Source organism: Aplosporella prunicola, assembly GCF_010093885.1.
Source record: "Aplosporella prunicola CBS 121167 unplaced genomic scaffold K452scaffold_11, whole genome shotgun sequence".
Classification (NCBI taxonomy): domain Eukaryota; kingdom Fungi; phylum Ascomycota; class Dothideomycetes; order Botryosphaeriales; family Aplosporellaceae; genus Aplosporella; species Aplosporella prunicola.
In genome coordinates, this window is record NW_022983539.1 from 428,232 (window position 1) to 444,450 (window position 16,219).

General features: G+C 56.6%; 8 protein-coding genes across 8 annotated transcripts; 6 read left to right on the forward strand and 2 right to left on the reverse strand.

Moving 5' to 3' along the window:
- Positions 1-954: 954 nt before the first annotated feature.
- K452DRAFT_297742 (uncharacterized protein) lies at positions 955-2,244 on the forward strand (the record flags this gene model as incomplete). Its single annotated transcript, XM_033542057.1, has 1 exon — positions 955-2,244. One exon carries the CDS (start codon positions 955-957, stop codon positions 2,242-2,244), a length of 1,290 nt encoding a protein of 429 aa, XP_033398171.1.
- A 179-nt stretch (positions 2,245-2,423) lies between these two features.
- Positions 2,424-3,318, forward strand: K452DRAFT_19084 (uncharacterized protein). The gene has a single exon (XM_033535856.1). It carries the CDS (start codon positions 2,603-2,605, stop codon positions 3,176-3,178), a length of 576 nt encoding a protein of 191 aa, XP_033398172.1. The 5' UTR covers positions 2,424-2,602; the 3' UTR covers positions 3,179-3,318.
- A 521-nt stretch (positions 3,319-3,839) lies between these two features.
- K452DRAFT_19231 (uncharacterized protein) lies at positions 3,840-4,445 on the forward strand. Its single transcript, XM_033535861.1, has one exon. It carries the CDS (start codon positions 3,905-3,907, stop codon positions 4,214-4,216), a length of 312 nt encoding a protein of 103 aa, XP_033398173.1. The 5' UTR covers positions 3,840-3,904; the 3' UTR covers positions 4,217-4,445.
- K452DRAFT_19232 (uncharacterized protein) lies at positions 4,446-5,461 on the reverse strand. The gene has a single exon (XM_033535862.1). It carries the CDS (start codon positions 5,223-5,225, stop codon positions 4,674-4,676), a length of 552 nt encoding a protein of 183 aa, XP_033398174.1. The 5' UTR covers positions 5,226-5,461; the 3' UTR covers positions 4,446-4,673.
- K452DRAFT_19249 (uncharacterized protein) lies at positions 5,394-6,197 on the forward strand. The gene has a single exon (XM_033535867.1). It carries the CDS (start codon positions 5,561-5,563, stop codon positions 6,083-6,085), a length of 525 nt encoding a protein of 174 aa, XP_033398175.1. The 5' UTR covers positions 5,394-5,560; the 3' UTR covers positions 6,086-6,197.
- Position 6,198: 1 nt separating this feature from the next.
- K452DRAFT_19258 (glycosyltransferase family 62 protein) lies at positions 6,199-8,251 on the forward strand. Its single transcript, XM_033535870.1, has 5 exons — positions 6,199-6,720; positions 6,795-7,480; positions 7,537-7,617; positions 7,689-7,823; positions 7,943-8,251. The coding sequence occupies exons 1-5, from the start codon at positions 6,548-6,550 to the stop codon at positions 8,089-8,091; spliced, it is 1,224 nt and encodes a 407-aa protein (XP_033398176.1). The 5' UTR covers positions 6,199-6,547; the 3' UTR covers positions 8,092-8,251.
- A 4,339-nt stretch (positions 8,252-12,590) lies between these two features.
- Positions 12,591-13,176, forward strand: K452DRAFT_19334 (uncharacterized protein). Its single transcript, XM_033535881.1, has one exon. The coding sequence runs from the start codon at positions 12,728-12,730 to the stop codon at positions 13,109-13,111; it is 384 nt and encodes a 127-aa protein (XP_033398177.1). The 5' UTR covers positions 12,591-12,727; the 3' UTR covers positions 13,112-13,176.
- A 1,021-nt stretch (positions 13,177-14,197) lies between these two features.
- Positions 14,198-15,644, reverse strand: K452DRAFT_19310 (uncharacterized protein). Its single transcript, XM_033535876.1, has one exon. It carries the CDS (start codon positions 15,473-15,475, stop codon positions 14,234-14,236), a length of 1,242 nt encoding a protein of 413 aa, XP_033398178.1. The 5' UTR covers positions 15,476-15,644; the 3' UTR covers positions 14,198-14,233.
- Positions 15,645-16,219: the final 575 nt, after the last annotated feature.

The window sequence follows — 16,219 nt, forward strand, 5'->3', positions numbered from 1 at the left end:
AGCCAAGCTGATTGAGGCAGAGGCAGAGGTAACTAGGTACCTAGAGCGAGCTGCGAGCCCGAGGCGAGCTGGAAGCTGGAGCTGGAGCTGGAGCTGGAGCTTTGGAGCTGGAGCAGCAGCCAGGCACCGCCTACACATCTAGAAGCGCGCGCGCACACACACACACACACACACGTTCCACTGCCACCCATGTAGGTACTGGCTGACGCCCATGAGGCAGTAGGGAAAAAATAAAAAAAGCCAAATCGTCAAGGCCCAGTCCTGGCACCCATGTCCCCACTCACGCACGCAGTGCCTAGCTAACGCACACCCCAGCGCAACCGTCGACGGGGATGCGGGCGAGCCGGTGTCGTGCATGACATCTGGTGTCATCGTCATCTCAGTCGGGGGCCCCTGTTTCACGTCTGACCAAAGGGCAGCCCGGCGAAGCAAGGGCGGTGCCCCCCGTCCAGAGGCCAGAAGCTGCCAATCGGTTGGACGCCGCGGGGGCGCAGCCGCCTGCGCAGTTACGCCTTTGGATGCTGCGTCTGCGTATGTACGGGGAGAGGAAGAGCTTGGGAGGGGAAGGGAGGGGCAGCAGTTCCCCACTGTTGTTAGGTATGGCGGTTGTGTGTGTGTAAATGTGTGGGCGGGTGGGTAATGATGGTGGTGGTGGTGGCCGTAATGGGTAAGGTAATGGTGGAGGTGGTGCCGCTGCTGCTGCTACCTTGGCCGCTTCCTGCTGCGTATCATTTCTGGGGCTAGATGATGCAGGTCAAGTCGGTTGTTCTTTCTGTTGCGCGGCGGTGGCGCGACACTGTACTCTCTGCCTGGCCCTTTCTTTTTTAAAAAGCCCGCCTTCCTTGTCCTGTCCTGACTACCTATCCCGCCTGTCCGTCTGCTTACTTGATTGCTTGATTGCTTTCCCCCAAACTCTACCTACTCTTGCATTTCCCCCTCCTCAACTCAAAAGTCATGGTTCTTCGTCCCAATGAACCCGCCGCTCTGCGGCCGCCGCCCATCGGCTTCGACCTCCACCACCACCATCACTCCTCCCACCAGCAGCACTTTACTCCTCGGGGTCCTGCAGTCAGCTTGCCTCCCCTCCACAGCTTGAACCTGGACCGTGAATCCACAACCCGTCCTCACGGTCCCCCTGCCGCCGCCACCACCATCACCGTCCCAGCAGCCCGGCCAGACCTCCCGCGTCTGCCGTCGGCGCCTGTCTTTGCTGCCCCATTCGGTGACCAGCACCGCCACTCGCAGCTGCTCAACTACCGGCACCGCATGCCCTCGGACTCGGGCCTCGATCATATGGACATCGACAGTGGCGCACCCTCGCCGCTGCTGCGCCACAGCCGCCCCGTCTCTCCTCCACCTGCCATGGCACGCTCATCGTCATCACGCGTGATGAAGGAGGAGTGCCACCGGTGCGGCGCCTTCCTGCCCTCGCCCCAGTCTGAGTGTGCGTGCGGCCAGGTCCGCTTCACACACCCCTTCCAGCCGCAGGCGCGGCACCTCGTCCCCGCACTCGACGAAGCCTTCGCCGGTGGCGTGCCCATGTCTCGGCGGGGCAGCGGGCTGCGGGCATCGGTCGACTCGCTGTCGTCGGGGCCGTCGTCACGGCGCGGCTCTGCCGCTTGCGTGGACACACTCCCAACAGGAGCACCGCGGCGCAAGTCGACGGCCACGGCAGCGGCTGCTGTGGCGGCGGGGTCGCGGCGGGCCTCGATGCAGCAGCAGGAGAAGCAGAAGGCGAGTAAGGCGGTGCGGGAGAAGGGGTCGCGGAAGGCCATCAGTCGGCAGCACAAGAAGATGGAGATACGTGAGAAGGCGCGGGGGTGGACGGCGCCGACGGGGCTGAACGCAAACAACAAAAAGAACTCGGGACTGGACGGCAAGAAGCTCGAGATCCTGGGACACATGCTGGAGGAGGCGAGCGAGAGCGATCGCAGCCGGCTGCAGCTGTGCGAGCAAGTGCAGCGTGCCGTGGCGATAGCGCTCAAGAACGCAGAGATGGGCGCCTCGGCCGTGGCGTCGCCCGAGGAGCGTGTCTTCCTTGAGCAGGCGACACAGGAAGCACAGAGGCTGGCTTCGTGGCTGGCTTCGGCCATGGCGCGTGAGGCGCACGCGCTCGAAGAGTGGGAGAAGGAACAGTTGGAGAAAGAGGCAGAGGCGGAGCGGAAGGCTCAGCTCGAGGGCCGCTATCCCACGCCGCTGTCGAGCTGTGGCAACAGTCCGACATTTGAGCAGTTCCGTCGGTGAAGATATCTCTCTTGTCTCTCGCTCTCTTTCTCTCTGTGTCTCTTTCTCCTTGCTCCTTTCTAGATCCGGCCTTCCTACCTCACGGCTCTCGCTGGCTGGCTTATGACCCGCGCATGCGCTCACGACGCACGCCTTGACGACTTTCCTCTTGGTATCGACATAATGCATTTCCTTTCTCACGACATCTCGGCCACGACATACAAACAAACAAACTCGCACCCCCACCATCCACTGCTAGGACTCCTCTCCTAGCCGCCACAACCTAGTCCGTTCGTCACTCCATCTCTCTTGGTTCGTTCAAAAAGACTCGCGCGCGCAGGCCTTTCTCCACCTTATCAGAAAAACTCTTACGGCGAACATGGGGGCACTCAAAAAATCCTTTCCATTTTCTTCATCTTCTGCTTCTGCTTGTTTCTGGGGAGGTAAAAAAAAAAAAGTCATCATCACTCATCACTCATCGCTTTACTTGGTCTTCGTACTCATCTTCATCGTCATCATTCTTGGTATCCATCCATCCATTCATCCATTCATCACAGCGTGCATCCATGCATCCTCGGCGGGTTCTTGGGGCGCGGCTATCTATCATTCATCATCTTCATCATCGTTCATGGGACAGCTAGGTATGGTCTGGTCTGGTCTGGTTGGGGTGCTCATAGCAAAGTGTTGTTCTGTAGGTATATGGCTATTATTTTTCGCGTTTGTTTGCTCTTGGCCTGGTCGGTCTTGTCCTGTCTTGTCCTGTCCGTCTGTCTGTTCTGTTTCGGCTCAGTTTTGTCGGTTTGTCGTCGTTTGTTTGTTTTGGTTGTTTTGGTTGTTGGGCTTGTGCACTGTTTACTGTATGGCGGATATCATCATCATCATCATCATCATCATCATCATCATCATCATCATCATCATCTGCTGGGGTTACTGCTGCTACGGCTACGGCTGCTAGGTACCTGCCTGCAAGGAGGGGGCGGAAAAGATTGTTTGGAGCGTCGCTTTGCGTTTCGGTGCTACATACACGGTCGCATGCTAGGGTTCTTATCCATTCGTATGGGTCAGAGCCAGGGCTTAGGTGGGTTGGTTAGCGTTTTGGGCGAGTGGGTGGATGAGGGATCATTTGGGGTTTTTTGTCGCGGTGCCGGTGGCCGGTGGGGTTTTTAGTTACGTGAATGTTTACTTTTTTTGTTGGTGTTGACGTTGTTATTGGCGTGGTTGAGTGGTGGTGGTATCATCCCTTTCTCCACCTAACTACCTTCTTGGGTAGGTTCCTTGGAAGCCAATCCCTCCCTCCATCTTCCGTCTTGGGCACTCCCTTTCTGGGCGGAGGGGGAGGGAGGGAGGGGCGCGCTGTGCGTCTGTGCAGCTGTGCAGCTGTGCGTCTGTCTGTCTGTCTGTCTGATGGATGGATGGCCTGCCTTTGCATCTGTCTGCAGGGGTGGGGGTGGGACTTGGGGGTGTAGGTAGTAGGGTGTGCTCCCCTGCTGGATAGGTGCGTATGGATGTAGGACTGCGGCGCGGTACGCATGCCAGTCAGTTAGTGAGTCTGTCAGTCAGCATCTTGTTTGGACGTTGTTGTTGTTGTTGTTGTTGTCGTTTGGGTTTGGGCTTTACTGGATCTGGATGGGATGTCGTTGATGTTGATTATATGGAATAGCTGGCTGTTCTATCTAGGTCTATGATCTGTTCTGCTCTGTTTGCTCTATTCCCTTCCCTTCCAGCATCCCCCACAACCCTAAATAGGTACCTCCGCGCCTCCTCAAAGCCAGAACAGGAGCGGAGGCACTCACACACACTCTCTCAACGCAGACACCCCCACGGGCACCCATCCATCCATTCATTGCGTCACCAACGGCACCCAAACGGTCCCGCCAAACCGGGTTTTAACAAGCAGAAACAGCAGCACAGCCGCCGGGTGCGCGAACGGGTACCTGGCTGGCTGGCTGCATGGGGCTTGTTATTAGGCCGTCAGTCAGAGCGACCGGATTGAGCAGCGTAGACGGGCGGGCATGGTCGTGCGTGCGTGCGTACGTCTTGGGTCACTACTGCGAGCGGCACCGGGCTCGGGGTCGAGGGTGGGGAGTGGGGGGATGCGGGCGCTGCTGGATGGGATGCGATGCTGTCTTGGACCGGCGGCAGCGAGACAAGACAGGCTGGACGAAATGGGATGGGATGGGATGGGGTGAGCACGAGGCGAGGTGAGTGTGGGCGGACGGTGGATGGATGGATGGATGGATGGATGGATGGATGGATCGATGTGGGTGGGTGTGTGCGCGCGTCGCTGCTTCGGGCGGCCGCTTGTGCGTTGAGGGACCGAGGGGCTGCTGTATGCGTAGGTGTATGTGTGTAGGTATGGCCGTACGTAGCAGGACCCGTACCCGTCCGTCTCTCTGTCCATCTGTCTGGACCAGACGGCCGAGCAGGGCCTGCTCCGTACTCCCTCCCACCTACCTACCCACGCACCTAACCAGCCAACGACCAGAACTCAGGAACACAAGCTCGGCGCAAGAACGACGCAACCGCAGCGCAGCGCAGCGCAGGTAGGGCGAACGACAGACAGACGACAGACAGACGACACTAACCCAAACCGCGCCTGACAGGTCCGGCGCACAAAGGTACGGTAGGCCGGACACCTGCCGGACGCACGCCGGACGCTGGCTGGGTGGGTGGGCGCCTACATACGCCCGCTCACCTAACCCCATCGTCACCATGGTACCATCCTCGGCCTCGTCCTCTTCGTCCTGTGGCGCACGACACCTGCCTGCTGTGAGTGGGTGCGCGCCGCCCTTCGTTGCTTGCTTGCTTGCTCGGACGGACGCACGGCCGTCTGCAGACTCAGACGCACGCAGGTACGCGCTACGCCCCGCGGGAGTCGGGAGGGCGGGGCACAGCAGGCACGGCGGGGGCTGCGGTTGGGCGTCTGAGCGTGCGTGTATGTGGGTGGTGCAGGGGCGCTGCGTGAGTCTCTGTGCGTGTGTGGGTGGGTGGATGGTATGCATACGTGCGTGTACATATGTGTATGTTGTGCGAGGACCCTTGCGTCGGGGGGGGTATATTGGCTGTGCGGCTGTGCGGCTGTGCGGCTGCGTGGTGCGAGCGTGTGAGCTGCTGCTGCTGAGAGGGGGGTTAGCTAGGTGCTGTGCCTTGGGAGGGACGGGAGGGAAGGGAGGAGGGCGTGCGTATTAATAGATTTTCCTTGCTCTTGCGTGTGCATGTTGTAGTTGAAGAAGACGACGACGCAAAAAAAATCTCCCCTCTTCCTCGTCCGAGAAGCACGCATCCCCCTCCCCAAAAGAAGGCCGCCCCGCGCACTCTCGTCCCTTCTCGCTCGCCAATGCTTCTCATTTCCCCAATCCCCTCTTCCGCACTTCCCTCACCGCATCTTCCTTCTTCGTCTTTCCTTCTTTCTTCGTCTTTACTTTTTTCTTGTTTCTTTTTCTTTCTTTCTTTTTTCTTCTGCTTCTTCCAGACTCAGCTGCCTAGCCCGGAACCCGGATCCGGGGGCGCTGCGCGAGCTGCCGAACACGTAGGCACGCGCGCTGGGGTTGGCGCTGGTGGCGGCGGGCGTGTGCTCCGTGCAGGGCAGCTGTGTGAGTGTCTCGGGGTGAGCGATACTTCTGGAACGGGCGTGGGGGTTCGCGGTAAACTAAGCGCCCGGCTACAGAGGGAGGGTTGCTTGTTTGTAGCTAATTTGGGTTTGGGGCAGAGATATTGGGAGAGAGTGAATCGGGACAAGAGAGTTTATGGCATCCGTCTATGTATTGGCACGATCCTTCGGTCGGGATGGATACGAAAAGAAGATCTACGGCACTACGGGACGTTATCGCTGCGGAGAAGCAAGTCCCAGCGGGTGGCTTGACTGGCGTGGAATGACGCAGCGGAGAAATGTTTTGTGTGGGTAGGAGTGTAGCTATATGGATACCTACTGCCGTCATAGGCTCCCGCGGCCGCCGGCTCCCCCCTCGCACGTGACTGCATGCCCAATTCGACAACCATCCAAAGACTACCGTCGCAGATAAGGAGGTCTAGCCACTCCTTCAGCCACTAGCCCCGAGTGCCCGAGTGCGCGTTTTGCCTTGCCCGTTTCGTCGCGGCGTCGATTGCAATTTCACAAGCCAAGCTCCCTGAGTCGGTTTCCCCATCTCGAGATCAGCCACTAAGCTGCGAGATCCCGTCACATTCCAACCTCCGAACCTCCTCACGCTCGTTATCCCCGCGACACTCACCACTGCGACCCGACCAACCCCACCAATTACCGACCCTCCTCTCTTTTGCCCACCGCAACTTTTGCTGCTCTGAGAGAGAGCGCGCCGCCGTCGCCATGCTGCTCCCCAAGGGCGGAGTCAACTGGAAAGCCGCCAGGGCCCGACTCCCGCCGTCGAGAGCCATCTGGCATTTCTGCACCCGCACGCGCTTCCCCCTCTTCGTCGCCATTGCCGGCCTGATTGTGTTACTATGGAGAGGCTTGAGCGGCACGGCCGGGGAGATGCAGCGGTACGTGGGACCCCTCGCCCGATACAGGGCCAAAAAGAAAACGGCTGCAGGGCTAACGCGGCAGCGACAATTAGATTCGTCTGCTGGGGGCCGTCAAAGTCGCCCATGGACATGACGGCAAACGAGCGCGCGCAGTGGACGGCCCATCTCCAGACGCCCGTCATCTTCAACCACCACGCACCCGTCGAGGTGAATTCGACGACAATCGAGCGCGTCGACCTCAACCCCGTCAAGTCGACCAGCCGGGCCCTCGTCAACGAGGAGCGCGTCCTGATCCTGACGCCGCTGCGCGACGCCGCGTTCTACCTCCCCAAGTACTTTGACCTCCTGTCGGACCTGTCCTACCCGCACCACCTCATCGACCTCGGCTTCCTCGTCTCCGACACCACCGATGACACCGTCGCCGTTCTGGCCAAGGAGCTGGAGCGCATCCAGAAGAACGAGGCCGTCGCTTTCCACAGCGCCATGATTGTCGAGAAGGACTTTGGCGTCGAGACCAGCCAGGACGTCGAGTACAGGCACAGCTTCGCGGCCCAGGGCCCGCGCAGGAAGACAATGGGCCGCGCGCGCAACTACCTGCTGTCGTCGACGATGAAGCCCGAGCACTCGTGGGTCTACTGGCGCGACGTCGACATTGTCGACAGCCCCAAGAAAATCATCGAGGACTTTGTGGCCCACGACCGTGATGTCATTGTCCCGAACATCTGGTTCCACAGATACAGGGAGAAGGACGGCAAGATGGTCGACATTGAGGGCAGATGTATGTTTGATTCGCTCTCCCCGGGCAAAGGCCAATGCTGACGCGCATCCTAACAGTCGACTACAACTCGTGGGTGGAATCAGACACGGGCCGCAGGCTCGCAGCCTCGCTGGACCCGGACGTCGTCCTGGCCGAAGGTGAGCGCCACTGCCCCCACTTATTAAGCGTAAAACGCGGCGGCGGCGCAGCAGAGCTAACCCCCGCGCAGGCTACAAGGAGTACAAGACGGAGCGCACGTACATGGCGCGCATGGGCGACTGGCGCGAGAACAAGGACGAGGAGATTGAGCTCGACGGCATTGGCGGCGTCAACATCCTCGTCAAGGGCGACGTGCACCGCTCCGGTATTTATTCCTCCCATCCCGTCCTCTCAGGCACCACGCGCGTGCATGCGCGACCCATCCACTCACCCGCTACCCGTCTTGAAATGAACAATAGCTAACATGGTCCCCCGCTTGCGCAGGCATCAACTTCCCGTGCTACGCGTTCGAGAACCAGGCCGAGACCGAGGGCTTCGCCAAGATGGCCAAGCGCGCGGGCTACGGCGTGTACGGTCTGCCCAACTACGTCGTGTGGCATATCGACACGGAGGAGAAGCCGGGCAATGCGTAGTGGAATGCGCAGGTATGAGTGAAAAAGAGAGAGAGAGAGAGAGAGGATGGATGTGCGGATGAGGTGACGAAGACGCGGGGCCGCGGGGCCGCGGACGCGCTGCATATATACGCTTTTCTTTTCTTTTCTTTTTTTCGTCGGCTTTGCGGAGGTTTTGCTGAGGTTGGCGCGTGTGCGTACGCGCGCGCGTGTCGGGGGGAGGGCGGAGGTTCTGCTTGCGCCGTCGCTGTCGCTGTCTCTGTCTCTGTTGTGTTGTGCGTGAGGAGGTTTCAAGGCTCATGGCCATTGCCGTTGTTGTTGTCGTTGTTGCTGTTGTTATTGTCCCCTTGGCCTTGAACGCAAGAAGGGGACAACGAACGAACGGACGAACGAACGAGCGTACGCATCTCCTTTTTTCATTTTGGTTTTGGGAGAAGGAAGGGCGATCTTCATGCCGTTTTCATTGTCATTGTCATTTTTATTTTTTCTTATCTCTATTCTTCTTCTTTCGTTCCTCGCCGACTCTCAGTTTTCTGGGGGTTTGTCGTCGTCGTCGTCGTCGCATTTTGGTTTTGGGAGAAGGAAGGGCGATCTTCATGCCGTTTTCATTGTCATTGTCATTTTTATTTTTTCTTATCTCTATTCTTCTTCTTTCGTTCCTCGCCGACTCTCAGTTTTCTGGGGGTTTGTCGTCGTCGTCGTCGTCGTCGTCGTTGTTGTTTTTTCTTATTTTCTTCTTTTCGTACTCTTTTTCACAGGTGTGCTGGTGGTGGCGGCTTTGAAGCGGTTAATGGGTTGGGCTGGGCCGGTAGGCGGATCGGACTCGGATTCAGATTCGGATAGGATAGGAGTGATGGCCCGGACGACGGGTGGATGTGGGGTTGGGGGTATGGGGTATGAGCGATGATGTCCTGTGTCGTACATGCATGCATGGATTGGTGGTGGGATGGATGGGTGGGTGGGTTGGTTGTGGGTTGGGACGTGCATAGATAGAAAGAGAATTGACGAATGTGATTGGCTTGGGTTGGGATGCGTGTTCCATTGTTGGTGGGGTGGCTGTCGTGTGTGTGGGTTGGCTGCGTTGCTGTTGGATGGACTGACTTCCTGTTAAGTTGAGTTGAGTTGAGCTGAGCTGGTCTGGGCCGGGCTGGCTTTGCGTGTATGCCTCTGTTCTATCTGTTCGTTTTTCCTTCCGTCGATGGCGAGTGAGTGTGTGAGTGTGAGTGGGCTAGTGGGGTAATACGCCTGTTTGTGTTTGAGGCGTGGGGTGGTAGGTGTCCGGGTAGGGGTATTGTGGTTCTGATATTGGGGAGGGATGGGGCTGCTGCTGCTGTTGTTGTTGTCGTCATCGGGTTTTGTTATTGTGGCGATGTGGTGTTGGGTACGGTTGTAAGTGGATGGGTTTGCTAGCGATGCCGGTACGCTTACTGTTCTGCGGTGGAACCGAACAGCGTGCCTATATGAGTTTTAAAATTCTACACCGAATGCTTTTATGACCATATCTCAAGACAGTATACACATACCACCGGCTCATCTTCTATTGCGGGAGAGGAAGAAGAGTCGGATTATTGCAATTTTTTCAAGGAAACGAGGGCGTTACTGTTAAAAGCGCTCAGTGTTTAAAATGACGCTGTTAGCTACGGAATATGCGCTACAGCGGGTAATATTTGGTTATAGATGCAGGATATTCGCTATAAAAGCCGCGTCTGCTGTTACTTGACTGAGTGGTCGAAGGCCAACATCAGGCTGTGGGAAGATGTATGAGGATGAAGAGCCAGGGGGAAAGAAGCTCCCACTCCATATTGTGCTGCGGTTTCATGTCAAAATTGTTTTTCCAGGGAACATGGTTTTAGATGCTGGTGATGGCTGTTAATATGGTATGGTGGTAGCAGTCAAGGGTATCTAGTGGTGATGATGGACAAAATTACTTATGACCAAGTATCCTGTTTCTAGTACTCAGACTTATGCTTGCCGTTCTCGTCAGCAGGCACTTACGCATTGTTTTTTTCGGAGCGATGAACTTCAGCTTGATTCGGGTTGTGACAAAGTCCAAATGCTGCAGACGGATGACAACATACATTTCAGGAGGTGCTACGCGACAATGTTGGTGGCCTTGTCTGGCCCGGTGTAGTGAGCTCTGGTCTTCCACCATAGCTACGCCTTGCCGTTCCTCCTTCTCCACCTCACCAGTTGCATTATTTTCACATTCATTTGGATCTGTGGTCGCATCTATAACTGACATTTCCAATCGCGCGTACATGCCGCACTGCAAGACAGCAGACTCGAGGAAGAGCTTCCGAAAGCGCCTTCATCATGGCCGATACAAACGAGTATCGCGCCCGTGAAAACACCACCACGAATGAGCCCGATAAACTTAGCACCACTGGGTCCGCCGAGGGCAACCAGGACGAGAGCCAAGCTCAGCCGGTAGCCAAAAGAGCCGGTTAGGCATTTTCAGCTAGTAGCATCTTCGAGCTGGGTATTTAAGCACTTTTCAGTCTTGGGCAATTCAGTGACCATCTCCCACCCAGCGTGATGATGATCGTCGCCTAACCAAAAACATGTACATACGTCAGCATGTGTTCGGAATGTTGAAGGTCAAAAACTGACAGGAGGTGAGCAACATCTTTTTAATAGCTGGTCCTGGGGCCTGCCAACCTCGAGTGCAAGCCTTGGCCGACGACCTTGAAGGGTTGGTGTAGTAACAACTTTGCACCGGCGACGCAGGATAGAACTGAAGATACTTCCGGTGGCACGTCATGGCACGTTGATTGTTGTTTGAGCAATGAGCGAAGGATGGGGCAGCACTGCTGATTATACATGAGGCAAGCGCTAAGCTACATCAGGCAAGTGAGCTCTGCCTGCATGACAGGTGGTAACCGCCCGCTCTCACTGTCCTTCGCAGTATTGGATAGTAGCGAAAGAACAAAAATGAGAGAAGTGATCCATGCCCACAAGGAGTGAGCGAAAGGTATGTGCGAATGTTGCTATCTCCGTGGTGACATTGTGTGGCTGTTTGGCGCACACACACTCCACCCCGAAGTACCTTAGTAAAAACATTAGTATATAAGGGCCGGTACGCAGTTCATTCAGCAACTAGAGCAGCCGTTGAGAGTATATCCTCCCGTTCTTATTGGTTTACTGGTTTACTGGTCTATTGGTTTGAGCCGCAGGGGTGACGCACCCCGTGAGCGTGTTACACCTTAACCGCCTGCCTAGTTACTCTTTTTGGCAAGTTCGATTCCTGGCTGGGTCACTTCTTTTTTGTCACTTTTTCGCAAACTCATTATCTTTATCTGCCATCTACCATTTGCGTCGCGGCTGTAATCGCCGGCGTCGTAGCTAGTTATTAAATAGTTTACTAGCATAAATACCCTCTTTATGCGTATCTAGACAGCACCGAGTGAGAGACTGCACCGGTCTTAGCAATATGCCCCCTCCTCATCGTCTTCTAAATGCGACCGAAGATGAGTCGAAGAGAGTGTTGGGATTATTCTATAGTAGCGACGGACACAGAAACAAGAGGGGTTTAGGACTGTTAGTATCAGGAAAACTACCACAAGGACTACCGCAAGGACTACTACGAAGACTTACCGGTCCGCTGTCTATCCATACTGAGCCTCAATGATGGCTAATCATTGGCTGACAGCTTGCCGCAAGGGCTGGAGACTCTGTTTGTCTGACTTGCCGCCCAGAAGCTCGCACTTCAGGTGTTTACGACGGAAAAGTTTATCCCTCTAGCATAGTGACGACTGTGGACAATTAACGATGATAAATGCCGATGCTGTTAAGAACGGTTGACGGACGGCATCGATAGAATGGATAATGTTGATGGCGTAATCTTACGGTCCACTGACTGCTTCCAACGGGAAGGCAATCGGCCTCAAGACAAATGAAAAGACACGGTGATTTAAGGTAAACCACCAACCGCACAATAGAGGAAGACCGGGCAGGGTCGTCGTCGGTGGTGAGATGGTCAGTGGCGTCAGTTTTTAAGTCAAACAACCCACCTTACACCACCTCAAGCGCCTCCACAGAGTAACACCAATACACCACACCACCCAGCCAGAAGACCTCAGCACATAAATGACATCGCATCGCATTACTTCCTACGCTACCCACTCCTCCCACGCCTTCCTTCTCGGCCCCCTTCAGGACATGCGTGCTTGTTTGCTCCTCGAACCCCCAAGAAACCACCTAACCAACTCAACCCAACCCGACACCCAAAGAACGCAACCAATGAAACCAAGCACGCACATACATTAGACTCCCCCATCCACAGACCCCGGACCAAACCAAGCGAGAGATTAAAGATAGGGGATAGGAGATCGATGTCGTTGCCATTACCACTGATGCCAATTCCAAAGCCAAAGCCAGACCAGACCAGCCCCAACCCAGAAGAAGAAGAAGCGAATGCAAGCGCCCGTCTTTTTTAGTTTCCTTTTGCATTTCCCTCCTCTTAGTATGCTATGCGTCCATCCCAATGACCTCGATGTTGTCGCATGTATCCCCAAGGCTTATTAGTATGCCGATGTGTTTCCTTCCATCATGTGTGTGCTTGCTTGTTGTACAATACTGAGATACACATCCTATTAGTTTCCCCTTCCCACATCGCCCGCCTCTTACAGACCAACTTCTCGCGCCGCAGCGCCTCGCAATGCCCGCCCACCTCGCCTGCCTGATTTCCTCGCCCGTTCGCTCGGTTAACGCTCCGCTCCGCTCCGCGCTGATTTGGCCTCGCTCGCTTCATCCATTCGCGAGAGCATCCCTAGCAGCGAAGGTGGCGCCGCCGCAGCAGCCCCATCGCCCGCCCTTACGTAGGCCCACGCAGCCAGTCCAGAGCAGCACAAAGCCTCGCGGAGCCAAACTAGGCAGGAGGAATCTAAGGCTCGAAGCAGCGCGGGGGCCGCCTCGACGCAGACGCCGGGGCGAGAAAGTGGCACGCCTACTCGCGGGGGTGGGGGCCAGATCGGAACCACAAAGCAAGAGTGCTGTCGACGGACAAAGCAAAAACGATAAAGGAAAGTGGACCAACCCATAGTGACGGATTCGTTCGTGCGCCATTGGCTGCTGCCTTTGTACACTGGAAGCGATTGGTCAATTGAGCCGGGGAGGGGGTACATGGGTGCACGAAACATAACGACGATGACAATGACGACAATAGGGAGTGCCTAGGCAGCTAGGTAGTCCCTACTCCTTGCGGGGGCCACAGAGAGTGCAGTGACAGACGCGTTGGGGCAGAAGAACGGATAGACGGACTTGCAGACAGCCAAATACTCAGACAGACGGCCAGAATGCGGGGGCGGGGCCAAAAGAGAACAAAAAAAATTAACCACGCGACCAAAGCCGGCGGCGCAAGCCCCGCGCAAAACACATCGCCGCCCATATCTTTTTTCTTGTTCTTTGTGTAAAAAAACAATCTGCAGTAGCGACAGACAAGACAAGATAAGACAAGCCAGACAAAAAGCCAAGTGTGCAGGGTCGGTAGGTAATTGCATAGCGATATTACATAGACAGATGAGGAAGGCCCCAAGGCCAAGCCAAGAAGGGTATTGTACCGGCGCCGCTGGGCCGCAGCAGCAACCGGAGGAAGCGGAGTGAGAGATTTAGGTTAGGAGAGTGAAGAAAAAAGTTTTCGTCAGAAAGATGCTGCAAAATAACAAAAAAAAAAAAAAAAAGAGATAAGAGTTTAGAAAAAACGAAATAATCAGTCAAGTCCAAATGTCGGCGTACCCGTCATCGCATCTCCAAACCGGGTGCTGACAATCTTCTCTTGTGTCTGTACCGTAGCATCAATGGCCATCAAGGGGCCGAATCAAACAACAAACAACAAAAACACAATAAAAGAAAGGTCAGTAGCTATGCTGGTCTGCCTGCCGGTCGCGGGTTTGCGGTCGGATCGGCCTGGTCTCGATTGTGTGCTGAGTGCGTATGCGCGTTTTGTGGTTGGGGTTACAGAGGGAATGCATGCGCAAGCAACGGCATTATCGAATCCGTGTCGGAGGGCCAAAAAAAGGGGATCGAAGGATTGCGGATCCGCGAGAAGCAAGGGGTGGGGTGAGCAGGGACGAAACCACCGGAACGCCGCCTGACAGGCGAGAAGAGCAAGAAACGGAACAGGAAAAAATCCAAACAAGGTCGCATATGTATGGGGGTATCCAGATCAAAAGTTCTGCGCAATGCCAGAGTTACCCGCTGGTGGATATTGCGATGGGTTTTCGATCCGCGTGTTGCGCCTGGCACCGACGTTTTGAACGACCGGCTGCCCATCATAGCCGTTGGGGTTGTAGGCCTGGTAGGGGTAGCCTGAGTCGTAGTATTGCGTCTGAACGTCCGGCTGCATGGGAATGTTGTCGGAGCTGTCTGAGCGGTTGGCCGCAGAGTATGAGGAAGAAGCGTTCGAGGGGCCACGGTGGATGTCGGATTGGCGGTTCACTGCCACGGGCGCAGCGCCCAGCGCTCCAATGCCCTCCGAGTCCATCGTCTCCCGGCGCATCATCAGAGGGTCTCCCGAATCCGACTGGCCGGTGGCGTGCGTCGGTGATCCTGGGCTGTGGTAACCTCCCTGGTTGCTGCCGTTGTCCGAGAAGCCAGTCAATCCTCCAGAAATGGTCGTCGAAGCCTTGCGGTTGGACGGGTTGGTCGTGTTACCCCAACCGCGGTAACCGCTGTGATCCTCGGCCATTTCCGATGCCGCGAAGCCGCCCACGGCAGGGAGAGTTGGGTCGTTGTTCGGGTTGAAACCGTACTCTTCGACCTCCTTCCTCCTATCCTCAGCAGCCAACTGCTTTTGCTTGCGTTTCCTCCACAGGAAAATGCCGGCGGCAACTAGGAAGGCGACGACGACGACGGGCACGACGACTGCAACGGCAGTCTTTCCTCCGGTTGAGAGTCCTTTGTTGTCGCCGGACGAAGAGCTGCCGGTCGCAGACGCATTCAAGCCGGCAACGGTAGAAGAGCTCTTGCCGGCAGCACCAGCGCCAGAGCCGCCAGACTGAGTGGGATTGGTCGAATCGGTCGCGGTGACGGTGACGATGACCTGTGTGGCGCTTCCTGCTTCATTGGTGCGAGATTCGGTGACGATGGACGTGTACAATTGAGTGGTGCTCGGTTTCCCAGAAGAGGCGGTCTTGGTCGAGATGGCAGTCGTCGGGGCGGGAGCAGAAGTGGTAGCCGGGGCCTCGGTAGTCGAAGGCGGTTCAGTAGTCGAAGTCGGGGGGGCTTCGGTGGTGGTGGGTTCGGTTGTGGGGGCGGCGGCAGTCGAGGAGGGAGCCGTCGAAGAGGGAGCCGTTGTTGAGGTAGGCTGCTCAGAGGTCGAAGGCTCGGTCGCAGACGTCGACGTCGGGGCAGCGGGAGCAGCAGAGGTGCTCGCGGCCTCGGTCGCGGCAGCGGAAGAGGTAGCCATGGATTGCGAGGACGGAGCAGTGGTTTCGGCGGCAGAAGTTGGAGAGGTGGTGGCCGCACTGGTTGAGGGCTGGGGCTGGCTGGCTTGGGCTTGAGAGGTCGAGACGCCTCCAGCGGGAATGGAGGCTTGGCATCACGCATTAGGCTGATTACGGGGTCAAGGGATTGGCGAGGCACGACTTACGCGTTGGAGTGGCCATGGTAATCAGGGCGTTGTGCTACGGACGGGTAGGGGTGAAGGATGATGAGAGGGAGTGATTGCCGGCTGCGACGGTCGCGGTCGGGGGTGGTCGATGCAGCTCACGGCACTCCGAGTCGCATGTGCATGGGGGATATGGGAGGGAGCGTGGGCGCAGCGGTGGCGCGCTGGCGATTGGACAGTAAGGTTAAGGGTTAAAAGGAGAGGACCGACTGTAGAGTAGAGGGATGGGAAGGATGAGTTTGTCGGCGATGAGACGACGAAGCGACGAGAGCGGCCGGCCAGGCTCGTATTCTTCCGTTGACGACGGGCCTTTGCTCAATCGGGCGGCCGGCAATTAGGGCCAGTGGGGAGAGAAATGCAATGGGCACAATCTTGTCCGCAGCACGATCGCCGTACTGGAATGCCTCGAGTGTACTCGCACCCCTCGCAGCAGAGCCGCCTGCCTTGCTCGCTTGCCTGTGCTCATCCTGATCCGGCGCGCGGGCGGCTAACCATCTCTTCCATCGTCAACCACTCCATCTAATAAACTATCTCTACCATCTG